At 44.2% G+C, this 19,913-nt stretch overlaps 2 protein-coding genes across 2 annotated transcripts; both read right to left on the bottom strand.

Moving 5' to 3' along the window:
* Positions 1-3,480: 3,480 nt before the first annotated feature.
* On the bottom strand, positions 3,481-5,119 carry LOC100354942 (gamma-crystallin C). The gene is made up of 3 exons (XM_070071594.2): positions 5,029-5,119; positions 4,690-4,932; positions 3,481-3,823 (listed from the first exon to the last, which is right to left on the bottom strand). Exons 1-3 carry the CDS (start codon positions 5,035-5,037, stop codon positions 3,548-3,550), a joined length of 528 nt encoding a protein of 175 aa, XP_069927695.1. The 5' UTR covers positions 5,038-5,119; the 3' UTR covers positions 3,481-3,547.
* Positions 5,120-12,111: 6,992 nt separating this feature from the next.
* On the bottom strand, positions 12,112-13,997 carry LOC100355450 (gamma-crystallin B). The gene is made up of 3 exons (XM_002712615.6): positions 13,810-13,997; positions 13,464-13,706; positions 12,112-12,455 (listed from the first exon to the last, which is right to left on the bottom strand). The coding sequence occupies exons 1-3, from the start codon at positions 13,816-13,818 to the stop codon at positions 12,180-12,182; spliced, it is 528 nt and encodes a 175-aa protein (XP_002712661.1). The 5' UTR covers positions 13,819-13,997; the 3' UTR covers positions 12,112-12,179.
* Positions 13,998-19,913: the final 5,916 nt, after the last annotated feature.

Genomic DNA, 19,913 nt, shown 5'->3' with positions numbered 1-19,913 from the left:
CCAGCCTCCTGTTCCAGGGAAGGTGTCAAAGGCAGGAAGTGGCTGCTCCTCCATGCAGAACTTCAGCCGATGGCTTTCTACGTGCAGGAAACTGTGTTCATGGGATATGTCGTTCCTAAGCACAAATAACCAGTTCTGTAGGAAGTTAAGATGTGTGAGGAAGTGTCAGGTTTGTATGTTATGCCAGGAAAACACTTTCCTTTCCAGAATGCTATGGAATAAAGCTCATACCATGAGAAATATTTAAGTAAATACGTTGCATTTAATTATTCTAGAAATTTGTCATAAATTTTATTGTCATAATTGCTTAGTCAAAGTACTCAGAAGCATTTTATGTATTATTTGGTACTTGGTAAGTACTTGATTTGAAAAGTGATTATTATTATTTAGTGTTGATATGTAGAATTATTTCTATGTAGTGTTTGTGGTGGTAGCAACAAGACTTTCACTTGTTTAGTTTTTTAAAAAGTTTTTATTTGTTTATTTATTTTAAGGGCAGATGACATCTGTTGGTTCACTCCCCACAACAACCAGAGTTGTGCCAGGCTGAAGTCAGGAGGCAGAACTCCGTCAGGGTCTCCCACATGTGTGGCAGGGACCCAAGTACTTGGGCCATCATCCATTGCTGTCCCAGGTGCATCAGCAGGGAGCTGGATCAGAAGTTGAACAGCCAGGACTCTGATGCTGGATACTGCTGATATGGGATGCTGGCATCCCAGGCAGTGGCTTAACCTGCTGCGCCCCTGTTTGTTTTGATTGTGTCTTTTTTTTTTTTACATGCAATGGAATTTTTAATATGATTAAGAATTGGAATATCATTAAACAATATGAAATACTGGGATAATATATATCCAAAGTGCTGAAAGAAAAAAAATATATCAACCAAAAATTCTTTGTCCCGTATCAGAGTGCTGGATCCAGTCACTGATGCTGTTCTTCCAATCTACCTCTCTAGTAGAGCATCTGGGAAAGCAGAAGAGGATGACCCAAGTACTTGGGCCTCTCCCACCCATGTGGAATACCAAAATGGAGTTCCAACTCCTGGCTTCATCCTGGCTCAGCATCATCCATTGTGGCCACTTGAAGAGTGAACCATGGGTTGGAATATTGTTTTTTTTTTAAATTTTTTTAACTTTTATTTAATGAATATAATTTCCAAAGTACAGCTTATGGATTACAATGGCTTCCCTCCATCACTTCCCTCCCACCCCCCTTGATTGTGTCTTCATCCCCAGTGCTACAGATGGTAGACCCATGGGAGGTACTCAATGGCAAAGATTCTGTCTAATGGATGGTAGGAAATCTAGTGGCTAACAGTTGAGAAAGTGTATTACAATAAAAAAAAAAACACTTGCACTCTGAACAAGCAATCTTTCTTCTGGATCTCCATCCTCTTCAAATTATGACACACCAAGGCAAGGGTACACATATAACAATGTTCTTTGCAGCACTCTTTATAAAAGCAATGTTGGGAAAGCTGAGTCATCATGGGAGAAATGATGAAATGATCTTGGAGAGCTCTGAACAACGGGATGCAATTCAGCCATAAAACAAAATATGGTGCAGACTTCGATATGTGTCCTCATTATATTACATTTTAATTTATTATTACTGTTTAATTAATTTTTATTTGTTGAAAGGCAGCTGGGGAGAGAGAGAGAGAGAGAGAGAGAGAGAGAGACTGACTGATGGGGATCTTTCATCTACTGATTCCTTCCCCAAATGCCCACAACAGTCAGGACCAAGCCAGACCCAAGTTGGAAACCCAGAGGTCAGTTCCAGTCTTATAGATGGGTGATAGGGACCCAAGTACTTGAGCCATGGCCTGCTGCCTCCCAGGGTGCATATCAGCAGGAAACTGGAATCAGAAACAAAGCAGGGACTCTAACCTAAGCACTCAGGTATGCGGGTATCTGGGATGCAGGTATCCAAAGTGGAGTCTCAAACACTATGTCAACAGAAAAACAGAGACAGAGATAGGGACAGATAGACCATCAGATATCCTATTTGCTCACTCTGCAAACACCATCAGTGGCTTGAACTGGGCCTGGCCAAAGCCAAGAACCAGGACTTTGACCCAGGTTTACCATGTGGGAAGCAGGAACCCAATCACTTGAGCCATCACTACTATATCTCAGAGTGTGTATTAGAGGGAAACTATTACTGGGAGAAGAGCAGCAACTGGGAGAAGAATCCAGCAACTCAGATGTGGAATGTAGGCATCCCAACTAGAAGCTCAGATGCTAGGCCAAAGCACACTCCTATATTGCATTTTGAAAACACATTTCAGAGTAGTATACATAGCATGATTTCATTCTTGTAAAAAGAGCTATGTTTCATGAAAGAACTATGGAAATGAGGGGGGAGTTCCAGAAGGGTGTCCATCAAATCTCAACAGGGATTAGCAAAAACAAGGTGTCAGAAGGACCCCTCTATTTACTTTATAGAATGTATAAAGTGGTCAGACCAATGGCAGCTTATAATTTGGAGGGAAATTTTCAAGTTAAAACACATTAGTTCTCCATCTCCAAATGTTTGCCCACCTTTATTTCTTTTCTGTTTTTCAAATTTGCAGGGCTTAACTTGTGAACACACAGGCTGTAGTTTAATCAAGGAGCTCCAGAAATTACAGCTTTCTTCAATGTGCCTTTTTTTTTTTTTGCTTTCTCTTTTTTTTTTTTGAGGCTGATAATGGCTTTATTTTTTTTTCAACTTTTATTTAATAAATATAAATTTCCAAAGTACAAATTTTGGATTATAACGGCTTTTCTCCCCATAACCTCCCTCCCACCCACAACCATCCCATCTTCCACTCCCTCTCCCACCCCATTCTTCATCAAGATAAATTTGAGCCTTATTTTTTTGTAGTTAAAGGGCTTTTTATGTTTGTGATATATTAGATCATGTAAACCACTTAAACTACTGATGTGTCTCCCTTATGAATTTATTTGCATTATCTGGACCCCATGTACAGTTCTGCAGTTTCTATACTTCACGCAGCATTTGGGCCAGGCTCCGAAATAACTAAAGGTTTACCCTGGTGCAAAGGCATGGCAGCTTGGTATTCGTTATGTTAACACTGCACTTGAAAGTCAACAAAACTCCAATTCCTCACAGTCTACTCAGGCTTCTTGCCAAGCTGGACTTGGCCTCACAACTCACTTGACTTTGTCTTTTGTAGTTTCCAACCACTTTCCAGGCCGGAAGGAAACTTTTGGAACACTGTTCCTCAGAGCCTTCTGCGGAGTGCCTGGGTTCCCCCATCGCCATCTGCCTGTCTCTAGTTTGCCTTGTCTTTTCTTTCTCATTCGGGCTGCATCCTCTCTCCTCCCTGATGTCTGAGCCTTGCTCATACTCACCAGGCCTTCAGGCTCTTGAATCCACTCCACCCACTCCCTTATGCCCTTCACAAACTTTAGCAGCGAGTATTTATATGTGAATTAATTTGCACACAATGCAAGAAAAACTCGAAGTCAGTAATTGCCAACAATACAGACTAAATACTTTATTAGGTTCCAAAATGAGAAAATGGTAGTGTTAACCTATTTTAGTATAAATCTACCACTCTGCGCAAAGAGCCTGCTTTCGCATCCATGGCTCCCCAGTCTTGGTACCGCCGGTACTCCTGAGGCCTCAGCAGGTACTGCCGCCCCCGGTAGTTGGGCAGCTCGTAGAGGACCCAGCAGCCCTCCAGCACGTGGAGGGAGCGGACCTCACTGAGGTGGAAGCGGTCCTGGATGCAGGAGCAGTCCTCGCTCAGCTCCATCATGAGGCCTTTGTGGTCATCTTTCTCATACAGTCGCATCCTGTGAGAGCTTGTCTGCTCGGGGCACAAAAAGAAGGAACCAGAAAAGCAAATGAGCCTCTTATGGAATTCATCCAATCAAACAAAGATGACCTTGATAGACTGGGCATGGATTTTCAATGTAAGAATCATGACTCTGAAATAGCTGTGCGTGGATCTGCCTTCTGCTAACATCTGACAAATTCTTGCACATCAATCGCTGTTTCTTATCTAGCAGGTGATATTTTTGTGAGGTTCAAACTTGGAATTCATCAGAAACTCAAGTTCTTTGATTCCTATTTCCCTCTGGGTGACTCAAATATATTTTTTGGAAAGCTTAAATAATTTATTTTAATTTATATTTTAATAAGAATGTCTCTCCCAGAATTATTTATATACATATAAATTTATCATTAAAGTAGGATTTTGAACTTCTGTACTTCAGGGAAAAGTTGGTTTAAATAGTCCCTGGGAACCAGGATTCAAGGGATTTCCCAAATTAAAGAGCTATTGAGTATCCTATACGAACAAGTCTTCAGTGTGTATTAGTCCACAGTAGAACCTAATGCAGTCATTAGAAATTTCTTTAAAATAAATGAAAACGAATGGAATTTGTTATAAATTACTGCCATCTCCAGCCTAATCAGCTTCCCGTTGGCAAGTTCTGTTTTAAATTTCATTATGCTAATCTATTTGATCGACAACTTTGATTGTCTTAATGATAGCAAGAATTAAACATAAAACTGACTCTTCCTCCAAGTGGATTCTTGCCTGTATTCTATGTGTAAGCAAGTGCAGAAAACCCACATAGCCCCTCGTTGTTTATAAAGTAAAACCTCCCCAACCCACATCAGTAACTCAGTGAGAACACGCAGGCAGCATGAGCCAAATCAAGCAAAACTCACTTGGGGGATGAGGCGGCAGGAGCGGATCGAGTCGCTGAGGCCCATCCACTGCTGGTAGTCGGGGTACTCGCCCCGGCGCAGGAAGTACTGGTGGCCCTGGTAGTTGGGGCGCTCATAGAGCATCCAGCAGCCGCTGTCCACGCGCACCGAGTTGCAGCGGCTGAAGTAGGGCTGCAGGTTGGGGCAGTCGCTGCTGCACTCGTAGCAGCGGCCCTGGAAGCCCCGGTCCTCGTAGAAAATGATCTGCAAAGGAAGAATGATTCCGAATTAAATCATTTGCTCCCAGTAAGCCTTGTATAAAGCTCTGTTTTCTTTTTATTAAACGTGTGCTCCGCTCACCTTCCCCATGGCTGGTTGACACCGATGCTGGAGTTCAGTGTGTGGGGCCGGCAGCGCGGCGGGTCTATATAGCAGGAGCGCTGCTGCGTTGGCAGGAACAACACAAAAGGGGCCCGCGGGGGTGAGTAAGGGCATTTTATGGATCCCTTTTACATGCTGCATTCACTGGAAATGATTGCAGATTTTGCCCTCATTCTCTGGTATATTCTCACGCTGGCCTCTATCTGCTGCTCTTTTATTTGGATTCTTCGTGTTTTTTAAATTTATCAGCACACCAGTCTGAACTTTTGACCCGAAATTCGTGTCTGCATGCATAGGAGTACGATTTAATTAAAACCCACGAATTTTCCGGGGGAAAGCTCTGCCTTCCTGAAGGGTCCCCTGGTTCCAAGAGGCTGTTGGGGAGACAGACTGCTACACACCCCACTTTCTCTGGAAGACAGAACTAGCTGTCTTAAATGTTTTTCTTTACACAGTTTGTCAGTTCAATGCAGGACATAAGTCTAGATTCTGATCTAAGCTGGTTTTGACTTCGTTGATTCAATTCACTAAAACACAGTAGTTAATCTCTCTACCCCGCATTGACAGGTGCACATCATGTATCAGGATGTCAGCCCCTGGGAGTCAACTTGTGCTAGGAACGAGGGAAGGCTTCCTGCGACCATGGGCCCAAGACTGCGAAGTGTGTTGCTCTGTTGGTTGTTGCCCCTTTTCCAAGGATGGGGAGACCATGAAGCTGCATTCTGACACAGACTGCCTGGGCTGGGGAGGCCCATGGGGTGGCTGTATGAAGATGGCAGGTCCCACTACCTCTCAGAGCAGGACCCATCTCGTGGGAGAAGGTTTGATGAGTGAGAAAGACAGAAAGGAATAACCTCTGACATTCGGAAGCAGGCCTGGCACTCATAGCTGGGATGTATTATTCTTCTAGTGGATGTAAACAATCTCCCTTGATGGAATGAAATAAAGCAAGGCCACTTTATTAGTCTATCTAAGCACAGGCAAAAACAATGCCAGCAAAACACACACACAGTACCAAATATTACCCCCTCATCCAAAATGATTTTCGGCTATTTCTTTATCAATTATAGCTTAATCTTCATTCTAGTTTCTCTCTCTTTGGGTAAGATTTAATGAGATAACCAATCATAAACTTAATCTTGCTTTGGGACAGCATCTATCTAGAATGAACCTCAGTTTTTAGATTCTTCCCCAAATTATCCAACCAGACTAAAATCCTTTTTAAAAATTCTTTTTAAAATGTATTTATTTTCTTTATTTGAGAAAGTGATTGAGAAACTCCCTATTTGATGTTCCACCCTCCAAATGCACAAGATAACTGGTGCTGGACCACAACAAAGCTGGAATCTAGGTCTCCCATGTGGATGGCAAGAACCTAGCTACTGTGGCCATCATCTGCTGCCTCTCGGAGGGTGCATTAGCCAGAAACTAGAATTGGGAGTGGAGCCAGGACTCGAACCCAAGTACTCCTCTCTAGGATATGGACATCCTAAGTGGCATCTTAACTATTATACCAAATGCCAGCCCTAATAGGTTCTTTTTAACTCTTACTGAGACAGTCCATGCTTTCCCATGGTGTGTGTTCTCCTTTGCTGCAATGAGTAAGAAACTCAATTTATTTAAAGACAATTGAATTTCTGTTGGTTTTCAGCTAAGGACATCAATATGATATGATGTGGTATGTGTATAATGTGGTTGGCACATACTTGGCACACATGAACACTGAATAAATGTTAGATAGTAGTAAAGAGTGACATTATTAATGATGACTTCAGCATGTCTGTCACTCTCAGATATTCAATCCTCTCAAAAATTCCTGAAAAATTTCTCCTCTACAAGATGATTTTGTGGATTAAAAAAAATGCTAGGCTTGGAAAGGACTTTAGAACTCATCTGATGACTTTCAAACTCTAGTGTACATAAGAATCACTTTGTTTGATAAAATGCAAATCACCAGTCCCTACGCTCTCCCAGGATTCTACATTAGATCAGAAGATCCTTCAAAGCTAAATTTTGGTGAATGCCAGATAGTTCTTGGACCAAACTTGGGAAAAATACCGCTGTGGTTTATTCCTTCATTAGACTTTTTGTTTGTTTGTTTTAGTTTATTGATTTGAGAGGGAGGGAGGGAGAAAGGAAGAAAGGAAAGTGAGCACTCCCCTCTGTTAGTTCATTTCCCAAATGTGTCCAACAGCCAGGGTTGGGCCAGGCTGAAGCCAGGAGCTGGGAACTCAATCCAGGTCTCCCTTGTGGGTGACAGAAACCCAATAACTTGCTCCACTGCCGCTGCTTCTCAGGGCCTGCCATTAGCAGGAAGCTGGAGTCAGGAGCCAGAACTGAGAATTGAAACCCGGTACTCTGATTTGTGATGCATGGAATCTTAACCATTAGGCCCAAATGCTCACTCTTAGGCCTTCATTTTTGTTAAGAAAAACAGGTATTTTAGGCATCTCCAGGTGAGGCTTTATTGGCAATTGTACTGACATCCTCTTTAAACTGGTAGGCAAGTGTTCTAACTGCTCTACAGTGTGCTTCCTTATTCTCTAAAGGTTCATAAGCACGCAATGAGAGATTCAAAACAGAGATATCAGCACTTAAATGACAGAACTGGGTAAGACAAGAAAAGAGATAGAAGGTCAGGAAATGCGTATTATGGAACTTTGGTCTTGTCTCAGATTGGCATATTCTGGACTTCCTCCTACCTCCTCTCAAATTGTTTTGCTTCTCCTTTTGGCTCCTTGTTCCCAGCTGTCCAAGCAGCTGCCTTAAGTAGGCTCTTGTATCTCAGCTGGACTTCCAACAGCCTCCCAAATCTGCCCAGTCTTGCCTTCTTCCTGCCTGCACTGTGCGGAATGCCAGGGTCATGAGCATTGAAACACATCAAATATGCCAGGTCATGCTGCTCACTGCTTGAAACACTCCACAGACTCACTGTCTTTGGGACAGAGTACTGATTCCTTAGCATGCAACTCCAGACCTGACCCGTCTGTCTCCAGACTTTCAGTCCTACCACGAGGAACCACTTCCCATTTCCCAACTGAACCACCTTATTTTCACGTTGCTCTCATTTCCAACATACTGGTCTTTCTCACTGAGATACCAGTTCTCTGTTTTTCACTTTTCAAGGCTGAGCTCAAGCATCAGTTTCTCTGCAAAGGTTTTCTGGAACCCTTTCCAATCTTCTGAGTTGAATTTTGCACTGCCTCATTAGCATCATGTTCATACCTCTGTAATAGTACCTATCACTTATCTAATTATTTTCTCTCACATCAGTCCCTCAAAATGGATGGAGGAAGCCCCATGAGAGCAAGTGCTAGCCCATCTGTGTGTTTATATGCCTACTAATTGGTAAAATGGGCTGTCACATAAAGGATACTGGTAAATACCTGGGGAGTGAATGAATGACTGTTATCCTCCAGTTTGAAATTCATTTGCTCAGCCCACACAAGCATACATGCACACATCAAAATTCAGCATTTGCAACTTTCAGTGTGTAGGATGACACAAGCACCCTGAACTTGATCTATTTAATGGTCCTGTATAACAGTGGAGATGAGTAAGCAAAAGGGATAAAGCAGAGATTTTGTGTTGGCCTCTAAACTTTCCACTCTTTCATAATTTAATTTTTATGTCTGCTGAGATGACAAATGAATGTGTGTATCATGTTCATGCTTGGCTCAGTGAGCAGACATCATTTGGGTGCTGACCATGTAGACTAAAATGTCCTAAGCAAGGATACTGTGTAAAGGACTAGGAACCATCATCTAATCCTCTTTCTCAACATGTCTTTAGTGACCATGCAACCAATGACCAGTAGGCAGGGAGTAATCATTGACTCATCTCTTCTTGACTTGTGGTATTGTTTTGGAAAGAAAGTTGACATATATTTCTTCCTGTTTAAGCAACAGGTACTTGTGATTGTCACTTTTGCTTAACAAACTCACAAAGAAGAAAATTTGAATTCCTAAGGGTTGGAGGGGGAGAGAATAAGATATATACTAACGTCAGGACCTAACCCCGTGGAAGCAGAGCAGCAAAACTGAAGAAAGCTGGTAAGATGAAGGGAAGCTTTTTTGGGGGGCATAACTCAATGGAGTAGTTGCTACTTCAGTTCTTTGCTTGGTGGGCCTTTTATGAGATTATATAGACCAGAAGACAGCATCAGTTCAAGGGGAGAAAAGAAAGGAAAAGGAACAAAAATATTTAAATCTGGGCTTAGTATTACAAACTAGGATGTGCAGGAAATACTGGTGTTTGTAAGGTATCTAGAGTGCAGATAACACTGGATTATCCCAAATTGTTGGTACATTTCAATGGTGAATATCATAGGATATGCCTCCTCCCATACCACTTTTTGAGGTCCCAGTAATTACCTTATCAAATAACTTTTTTTTTTTTGACAGTCAGAGTGGACAGTGAGAGAGAGAGACAGAGAGAAAGGTCTTCCTTTGCCGTTGGTTCACCCTCTAATGGCCGCCGCGGCCAGCGCGCTGTGGCCGGCGCACTGCGCTGATCCAATGGCGGGAGCCAGGTGCTTCTCCTGGTCTCCCATGGGGTGCAGGGCCCAAGGACTTGGGCCATCCTCCACTGCACTCCCTGGCCACAGCAGAGAGCTGGCCTGGAAGAGGGGCAACCGGGACAGAATCCGGTGCCCCAACCCGGACTAGAACCCTTTTGTGCTGGCGCCGCAAGGCGGAGGATTAGCCTAGTGAGCCGCGGCGCCGGCCTATCAAATAACTTTTATTACTTGTATAATTATACATGAACATTTTAGTAAACTCTGTTCACTGAAAAAAAGTAAGCAAGTTGAAACAACAAATTATATGTTTGCTCTGTTTATAAGACACTTGGGTGTTGCATTGGAGCTCCTAAAGGACATGGGATGGAAGGAGACAATAACAAATGAACAGGGGCCACGTTGTGATGCAGGCATCCCATATTGGAGTGCCAGTTAGATCTGGCTCCTTTGCTTCTGATCCAGCTTCCTGCTAACACACCTGGGAAGGCCGCAGATGATGGCGAAGTATTTGGGACTGTGCTACCAAGTGGGAGACCCGGATGGAATTCCTAGCATCAGCCTGGATCAGTCACAGTTCAGGGAGTATGAACCAGGGGATGGAAGATCTCTCTCTCTCTCTCTCCCCTCTCTCTCTGCTCTTCACATAAATAAATAAAAAATTTTAAAAGAAGAATAGCCCCACAGGTATGGGTAAGTACTGAGAGGAGAGGAGCAAAGGATAGACAAAAGGCAGGTCCTCTGCAGCAGGGTGTAGCTGGTAGACCATCTAACACAGGGACATCTAATATTAAATTTGATACTATTGTACTATTATAGTATAAACTTGCATCTATTCCCCCAGCACCTGTATAATCAATCAAGCTACACACATCAACATAATGGATGGTTCAGGAGGAAGGAAAAGGGACTCTGTCTCTTGTCTGGGTCAGTGTACTGCATAGCAGGGGCAAAATATGTGGAGAATGAGATGACCAGCTAGTGATGAGGCAGGAGTTCAGAGGGAACTGGGACATGCATAAGCCACTCACTCCTTCAGAATCATGAGACATATGTGTTGAAGGAAGTGGGTAAAGCAGCTCCTACTCTATGTGAGGTAGAGTGAGCCAATTCATTGGTATCTCAGTGGGATTCTGCCATGAATTTTGATTAACTTTACAAGAAACCATCCCAAGAACCTTATTTAATTATGCTTTTGAGGATGTTTACTCAGTACCCTTTTACAAGGTCCCACAAGAAAATGCTCCTTTAGGTTTTGTGCTGGGGATGATTAAACTTATCCTGATAAATAATTGATTTGTCTTCTAGACGCTGAGTCATAGAACTGATCTTGCTTCCTTCTTTGGCTGGGCTTCTGGAGTCAAATGATTCTATCTATCACCAACCCAGCACCTTGCAGTGTACAACTTTGGGTTTGTACTTTGCTCTTGGCTCTCTCATCTCTCCTACTCTTGATTTTCCTCTGATCACTTATCTTTGATTTGTCACATTATATATTTTATTAGCATATTGCATCCATTTTAATAAAGTAAGGGAAATAATATAGTCATACAGACTTCTCCAGAAAATTTCAATCACTTATTTTCCAGTTGATTTTACTTTCCACATATAATCATAACACTTTACATCCTATTAAAATGATATGAAGTTGGCCGGCACCGTGGCTCACTAGGCTAATCCTCTGCCTTGTGGTGCCGGCACACCAGGTTCTAGTCCCGGTCGGGGTGCCGGATTCTGTCCCGGTTGCCCCTCTTCCAGGCCAGCTCTCTGCTGTGGCCAGGGAGTGCAGTGGAGGATGGCCCAAGTGCTTGGGCCCTGCACCCCATGGGAGACCAGGAGAAGTACCTGGCTCCTGCCATCGGTTCAGTGCGGTGCGCCGGCCACAGCGCTCTGGCTGTGGCGGCCATTGGAGGGTGAACCAATGGCAAAGGAAGACCTTTCTGTCTCTCTCTCTCACTGTCCACTCTGCCTGTCAAAAAAAATTAAAAAAAAATGATATGAAGTTGAGTTTCCCAACTGCATGAGATTTTGTAAATGTCCTGAAATTCTTCTACAAAGTACATACAGCAAAGAGACAGTGAATTATACTTGGACTGTAAGTCTCATAGTGACATGAATTATTGGAAATGGAACTGGGAGAAAAGGGATGTTGGCTGTTAGGAAAAGGAGTGCAATGGGTAAGAGCATACCAGTTTGTGCATGGAGCTAAACCAAGAGTCTACGTGCTGAGAACCGCTTTTCTCATCAGCTAAGACTTGGATGCTATAAGAAAGGAAAGGAACTAACCTGGAGGGATAATTTGGGGTATTTCAGTAAGTGCTAATCAATCATTGCACCTGCAAATATATCCTGTGAGAATAACCACAAACGGCTTCAGTCTAGTTGAACGCTCCTTTAAGCCTATGTGTTTTAGTTATTAGAAGAGTACCGGAAGTAATATCTGTTACATAATATATGAGAATTTGAACACAGGTTATTATGTTTGGCCAAGTGCCAGGATTGCTTAGGAAACCTTAACAGACTGAAAGAAAGACAGGCCTCTATTATTGCCAGAAACACAAGCTATGTATTTTTATTAGATTCTACAGGAGAAAAAGTGGGGAAAGTAAATGCTTCAGTAAAAATCCATGACTCGTCTGAAAGAACCAACTTTGGCATTCGTGGCCCCCCAGTCAAGGTATCTCCTATACTCCCCCGGCCTCAGCAGGTACTGCCTGCCCCGGTAGCTGGGCAGCTCATAGAGCACCCAGCAGCCCTCCAGCACGTTGAGGGAGTGGATTTCATTGAGGTGGAAGCGGTCCTGAAGAGACAGACAGTCGTCCGTGATCTCTGACATTTGTCCCCTGAAGTCATCTCTCTCGTAGATTCTTATTCTGAAAGTGCCAGAGTGCTGGGTGGAAGACAGAAAACAAATCGTCAATAAAGAGAGAAGGTTACAGTCCCTGCACCTCCCTGGCCACACATGCCCCGAAGTCTGAGTTTGCTTTGAGAATAGCCATGTTGCAGAGTGTAGGAGCCTTCCCACCCCAGCAGCCCACCACTGATGAGTGAAACGAATCACCAGCAAAGCTGGGGCAGAGCTCCCCAGCTCCTCAATCTCTGTTCCCCAGTCTCCGGTTCTTGGGAATTCAGATTTGCTTAAGATAAAATTTATCACATCGATTCAGTGCTTGCTATTTGAAAACTAGCTGAGTCTCACGCTGCCTTTCTGGCCTCCTACTCTCAGTTTATTCATTGCCCTGAGCAGCAAGACTCACTCTCATTGCACTCTATTTAACCCAGTGTCCTGTGCTTCCTGCACGCCACTCTCCCAAGAAGTGTGCAGTCACTCTCCAGAAAACACTCAATCTCAAACTCTAGTTTTGGATTTGACCTTACTCTAACTTATCTCTCTGAGGCAGCGGCTAGATTAGAAGAGGAACTAGAAGCTAGAGGCCTATCTTCTCTGGGAAGAATAATCCAGTAGAAAAGTAAGGCCAGGCAGCTGAAGTTTTTTTTTTAATGAACTGAGCAGCCCCAGAGTATTTGTCAATTTTCATGTATTGGATTTCTGACTTGATGTGGCACTGAATGAATACTTAAAGAAGTTATATCTGAAAGAGATGGTAAATTCAGTCTCTCCCATGGCTTGCTTTTTCTTAATCTTTGCTCTTTTAATTTTCATTACATAAAAATTAAAGTCTAGGAACATGTAATTGAAAAACAAAACAAAACAAAAAACAATCCCTCTGTAGAGGGAAAAACGGGCTGTACATCTGAGATAACTTTAGATTGAACTACAAGCATTGAGTCACTTCCTCTTTCTGCTCTCTATGTGGGACTATTTGGTTTAAGACGATGTTTTCAAACGCGTTTCATTTCCCAAGAGACAGTGACAATGACGGAGAGCCACACTCACTTGGGGGATGAGGCGGCAGGAGCGGATCGAGTCGCTGAGGCCCATCCACTGCTGGTAGTCGGGGTACTCGCCCCGGCGCAGGAAGTACTGGTGGCCCTGGTAGTTGGGGCGCTCATAGAGCATCCAGCAGCCGCTGTCCACGCGCACCGAGTTGCAGCGGCTGAAGTAGGGCTGCAGGTTGGGGCAGTCGCTGCTGCACTCATAGCAGCGGCCCTGGAAGCCCCGGTCCTCGTAGAAGGTGATCTGCAAAGGAACACACAGGAGCGTGCGGGTGATTTGTGACGCCTGCCCCCAACGAGGATGCTGCCTCAGGACCGAGGTTGAGCCCCAAGTGCCCAGGACTTACCTTTCCCATGGTGGAGAGAGGAAGCAGGGGATGGTCTCTCGGTGCTGTGTGGGACCGGGGGAGGCGCTGTATATATAGCAGCCCTGACTGCTGCCTCCACAGGAAATCACACAAAAGGGCCCATTTCGGTGAGTAAGGGGATTTGCAAACTCCCCGCTCTCCCTCCCCCTGGTCACTGGGGTTGGCTGAATGGTTTACTCTCATTCTTTCTGGTAGGTTCGGATTGCTCTGATTCACTAAAGCTGTTGTGGCCACCAAAATAAAAGACTCTTTACTCTTTGGGTTGAGCAAAAGGATGAGCGAAATTCTATCCCCGTGCTTTTATTCTATAGCTTACTCTGCTTAATTAACTTTTCAAAGGTATTAAACTTCACTGTGTATTCTGCTCTGCCACTGGTTTTGTTTGTTTGTTCGTTTTACCTTTTCTTTTTTTTTTAAAAAAGCCAGAATTTAAATAATTCGGAGTATTAAGGAAGAGGGAATCAAGTGAAATAACCTGTGACAGCGTGCTGTGAAAAGAATAAAACTTAATTCAAATTCAGATCTTGTAACCGTATTTGTGGTTCTTTGGGGGCTAATCTTGAATACATTTGAGAGTTAATTGGGAATTCTCCATTTTCCCGAGCCCTGGAGCAGAGGGTGTTGGCACACAGTAGGTCTTCAGTACTTGGTTGTGTCCTGAATAAAGCAGATGGTTGTGACTTTGCTCCCTTTGCCACATCTCCCGGCACCTAGATCCTTCTTTCTGCTGGTGGCTGCCCAGAATCCTGCTTTGTGATATCTCTGCCATTCTTCAAAGGTCCCAGGACAGTTCTTTATTCTTCACAATTAAAACACTTGCTCCCTTGGTAAGATTGAGTTGAGTAGTGTAAGGAGTCATGCAGAAACCCTAAAGCATCGCTCTGTTCTCTGCTTCAGTCTTGAGATGCTGGTGGGTGGGGCATCTCAGCGGGGTTCATATCACAGTGGGGTACAGGACTCTGGAATCCCTGAGGCCATTTCAATCTGCTCCTTGAGTCAACACAGTTTCCATAATAATGCTAAGGTGCTATTTACCCTTTTCACCTATATTCTTTCTCAACTAGGCTGCCGCTTTTTTTTTTTTTTAGAGGCTATTTTATATTGGAGATTTGCAAAAATGTAAAACAACATGTCCCTTCATTGTTTTTGTTTTGGAATATAATAGCTATGGTTCACAAAAATATGTTTGCATGTAATAAGTTTACTGACAAAGATCTTTCAGAGCAGGAAAGGCAAACCCATGTCCAGAACATACGGATTCTCATGAGGACAAATCATTGTTCCTTCCTAAGTAGAAGGAATCCAGGTACCTAACCTGCCACCAAGGGCTGATTGGTCTCCTACAGAGGTGGGAGCACATTGGGACTCACAGGTGGTCTCTCTTGCTGGCAGATTGGCCATTCTACACTGGTAGTAGCAGGAGTAGCTTTGGTGAGCGGGGAATTCATGCACAAGCTTCATTGGCTACCATCAACACTCTGCTGATGAGCCCATTGTGCCAGCACTCAGGTGGCTGATGGCAGAAGCTGGCTGGTATCAGATGACTGATCAGTCTGTCTACTTGAGTGTTTAGTGTCTTTTCCATGATGGATGTCTTATGAAAGGCATTAATAAGGAAGACAACCATTTTACACTGTGTGCCCACTTCCCCATACACTTGCCTCTATCTCAGAGTTTCTTGCCCCTAATTTTCCAGTCTTTCCCCTTCCAAGTCCTGAGCTAACTAGTCAAGGCTCTCATCATGGCCTAATGATTCTGTATCTGTTCTGATCTCAGGCTAGTTTTCTTCCTATACAAAGTGATGACCAGGTGCACTGCTGGAAGGCTGCTTATTGGAAGGATTTCTCTCACCGCTATATTAGGGCCACCCTGAGTGAGCTATAGTGCAGCAGTATTCCATCTTTGGCTGTTACTCACATACCAAATCGACCCATTAGTAAACAAGCTTAGCCTTTTTTCTCCTCTATCAGTTGGCTATTAAGGGACCCTTGTACAGCTATAAGTGTGAGTTGAGAGGGAAGTCGTGGAATAGTGGTGGCCTCAAGTCAACCTCATTTTTGAATTAGAGTTGTGATTGAGGCGTAGGGACTGGAATTTTGTGCTCTTGCATTGCTCAGTAATTTGCTGTGGGTTTCCATTGTGGATAGCTAACCTGGGGAAGGCAGACCCCTTCAGCTACAGAAAATTCCTAGAGACAAACTCAGCTTTAAGTTGCCAGCTGCTGGAGGAAGGAGTGCCTCAGGCGTGAGTGGGAGCCATATGTATGCTCTGTGTACCATACGTGTACTCTATGTGTACCATATGTATACTCTATGTGTACCATAGGAGGAAAATCAGGATGATCATGAACCCTAGCTGAGTCAGTCACAGTTAACATTGAACATTGTGGGTTTTATATCCCAGGTTTTTTTTTTTTTTAAAGATTTATTTATTTTACTTGAAAGAGAGAGAGAAGGAGAGGCAGAGAGAGAGAAGGAGAGGCAGAGAGAGAGAGGTCTTCCATCCACTGGTTCACTCCCCAATTGGCCACAACTGCCGTTGCTGTGCTGATCCAAAGCCTGGAGTCAGGAGGTTCTTCTGGGTTTCCCACGTGGGTGCAGGGGCCCAAGGACTTGGGCCATCACCTACTGCTTTCCCAGGCTGTAGCAGAGAGCTCGATGGGAAGTGGAGCAGCCAGGACTTGAACTGGCACCCATATGGGATGCTGGCACTGCAGGCGGTGGCCTTACCTGCTAGGCTACAGTGTCGGCCCCCCAGGTTTTTATTATATATGAAAAACCCATGTGTGTGTGTGTAATTGACACTGTATGACATGCTCTGGTTTTCTTCAAAGTCATCTTTTATTTTATTTTATTTATTTATTTATTTTTTGATAGGCAGAGTGGACAGTGAGAGAGAGAGACAGAGAGAAAGGTCTTCCTTTGCCGTTGGTTCACCCTCCAATGGCCGCCGCGGCTGGTGCGCTGCGGCTGGTGCACCGCGCTGATCCGATGGCAGGAACCAGGTACTTCTCCTGGTCTCCCATGGGGTGCAGGGCCCAAGCACTTGGGCCATCCTCCACTGCACTCCCGGGCCACAGCAGAGAGCTGGCCTGGAAGAGGGGCAACCGGGACAGAATCCGGAGCCCCGACCGGGACTAGAACCTGGTGTGCCGGCGCCACAAGGCAGAGGATTAGCCTAGTGAGCCGTGGTGCCGGCCCAAAGCCATCTTTTAAATAAAGTGATTAATAATGCTGACTAAGGTGATTATATTTAATCTTATATATATGTTTAAAAGATTTACTTATTTATTTTGAAAGGCAGAGTTACAGAGAGGCAGAGGCAGAAGCAGAGGCAGAGAGAGAGAGAGAGAGAGAGAGAGAAAGTCTTCCATATGCTGGTTCACTCCCCAGCTGGTCGCAATGGCTGGAGCTGCGCCAATCCAGGGGTCAGGAGCTTCCTCTGGGTTTCCCATGTGGGTGCAGGGGCCCAAGGATTTGGGCCATCTCCATCTACTTTCCCAGGCCATAGCAAAGAACTGGATCAGAAGTGGAGCAACCAGGACTTGAATTGTCACCCATATGGGATGCCGGCACTGAAGGTGGCGGCTTATCCACTGTGTTACAGTGCTGGCCCCTATATTTAACCTTTTAATAAAAGCATTATATTTTGGTAGAGAAAGACTGAATGAGAAATTATTCTGGCCTCTCTTTTTGTTAGCCATACTCACATCTGAGGCCTACACAGTCTTTAGGAGAGCACCATTCACCCGATGGCTTCACTGAGAATTCTAAACAATCTTTCGTATGCTGACAGTTCAAACTCTTTAAGAGTTCGTGTGACCAGCTCACAACCCTGTTTTTTAAGACCCAATATAGTCAGTGCCGTTTGTAGGTGAGCGCTTGAGGATGATGATGAAATATCACCTGGTAAGCACTAATGTGATTACCCAGATTTTTGACTATAGTGTGAAGGCTAAATGAATTAGGACCCTAGAGAAGCATCCTTTAAGTCACATAAATTCATGCAGACTCTGATTCTGATGGATGGAGAAACGAGTAATCCTATGAAGGGGAAGTTAATTATCAGCAACATAAAGTCAGGACATCATTGATTCTGAAAGAAGAAATTTAATGGTAAACATATTTCAGTATCAATTTTTACTCCTTTTAAAGGGTTCCCGTTGGCATTTGTTGTCCTCCAGGGGCGGGATGCCTGTTTTCTCTGGAACCTCATGAGGTTTTGCCTCCCCTACAGATGGGCCTCTCATAAGGGATCCAGAGTCTTCGATAGGACTGCAGACTGGGGGAGGGTGTCCTTGAGAGGGTGTGATGCTGGATGAGGAACTAGTCTTCAGGGAGCTCCAGCATGAGGTCTCTGTTGTTATCTGGTGCAGCCTTTTTCTATGGGGCTGTTCATCTGGAATGAAAAACAGAAGAGAAGAAAGAAGAAATGAGGGCATTATTATGACTTTATAAGATCTTTTTTAACACATAAAGCCTAACTAAAGTTGAATTTGTTCCATGCTTAGGTCACACAAATCAGGAAGCCTGCCTTTGATCAGACACATCAATGCACCTGCAATCCCAGCACTCACCATAATTTGTAGAATAAGATAGCCACTTTCTTCCCACTTCCCAGTGTGCTGATGACTTCCTCTCTGGGCAGGGGCTGGGGCCCTAAGAACCTATGGGCCCCAAAGATCCCTGCTGCTTCTAAGTTTCTAGGTACAGGGCCACTGGTTTTCTCAGAAAACACCTGTAAATAACGGGTACCCTCAATCCCAGTCCCTCCACTAATGCACTCTAACTCTATAGAAAGAGAAACTCAGGGTAGAGGCTTCCCTCATGGTATCCAGCAGATAACCAGTCCCTGGCAGGACTCCCCATGGAATGATAGAGTATGGGTTGGCTCTGGCTCATTTCTTAACCTATGCTACATAACGTTGTAGAATTTGTCCCAACCTCTTGCAAAGCCAATGGCACTCCTAAAGGATCCCTTAAGCAAATAACTTTATTAAGACATATTGGGGACAAACTAAAATACCTAGAAATGAAATATTTGTTCCAGTGGTTGGTGAGAGAGTTAATCTCATCTGCTGACTCCAAAGCCATGGGAATGTCTCTTAAGCCAGAGGTCTGCACGCAAATCCTCTCAGTTGTTTCATCACCTTCTGATGTTGGAGCATCTGGGACCTGGCCTGGGTGGAAAAGAGGGGTGAGTGAAGCTTTCAGGGGCTGCACCAATGCTTGATTGAGGAGCCAGCACTTGCAAACGATACCACTTGTGACCACTGACTGGGCCCGACCTATGGCCTTACTTTCACACTGCTTCCTCTAAAGTTTTTTGTTTGTTACTTTTCGTCACAGTACTATCCACCACTGTGAAGTTGTTGAATAGGTAGTATTTGTGGAGTACACAGTCAGGGAAGCAATGGCGACACACACCCCATGCACTTCTGTACTTTCTGTTACTGCTTCTATAATCTTTGGAAAGTCACTTTCTCTAAGAGATAATGGATTTGGAAGAACATGGTAAGTTGTAAAGTAATACTAATGATTTAACAAATCATATTGTTAAAGAAAAAAAAATCATTCATGACAGTCGTTAAAGATGTTAAAGCACGGGCTGGTGCCGTGGCTCACTTGGTTAATCCTCTGCCTGCGGCACCGGCACCCGTATGGGTGCCGGGTTCTAGTCCCAGTTGCTCCTCTTTTAGTCCAACTTTCTGCTGTGGTCCGGGAGGGCAGTGGAGGATGGCCCAAGTGCTTGGGCCCTGCACCCGCATGGGAGACCAGGAAGAAGCACCTGGCTCCTGGCTTCGGATCGGCACAGCTCCAGCCATTGTGGCCAGTTGGGGAGTGAACCAGCATATGAAAGACTTCTCTGTTTCTCTCTCTCTATCACTGTCTACAACTCTACATGTAAAATAAATAAATTAAAAAAAAAGATGTTAAGGCAGACTTAGATCAAAGGGGATTATGGAGGTAGATAAGGAGACCATTACCGTGGGATCTTGTAGTGGAGAAGAGAGATTGAACTCAATTCCCGCTCCAAGCACGAGTGGTGATTTACAGCCAAGGAGCAGAATCTTACTCAAAGGT

Source organism: Oryctolagus cuniculus, chromosome 3, assembly GCF_051225735.1.
Source record: "Oryctolagus cuniculus isolate XC-2025 breed Fujian yellow rabbit chromosome 3, ASM5122573v1, whole genome shotgun sequence".
Lineage (NCBI taxonomy): Eukaryota > Metazoa > Chordata > Mammalia > Lagomorpha > Leporidae > Oryctolagus > Oryctolagus cuniculus.
This window is presented reverse-complemented; position numbering and strand designations above follow the sequence as displayed.

Coding starts and splice junctions, on each gene's coding strand:
- LOC100354942 (XM_070071594.2), bottom strand. Junction 3,824..4,689: donor CCTGCCGCCTCATCCCCCAA/GTGAGTTTTGCT, acceptor TTGTGCCCCGAG/CAGACAAGCTCTCACAGGAT.
- LOC100355450 (XM_002712615.6), bottom strand. Junction 12,456..13,463: donor CCTGCCGCCTCATCCCCCAA/GTGAGTGTGGCT, acceptor TCTTCCACCCAG/CACTCTGGCACTTTCAGAAT.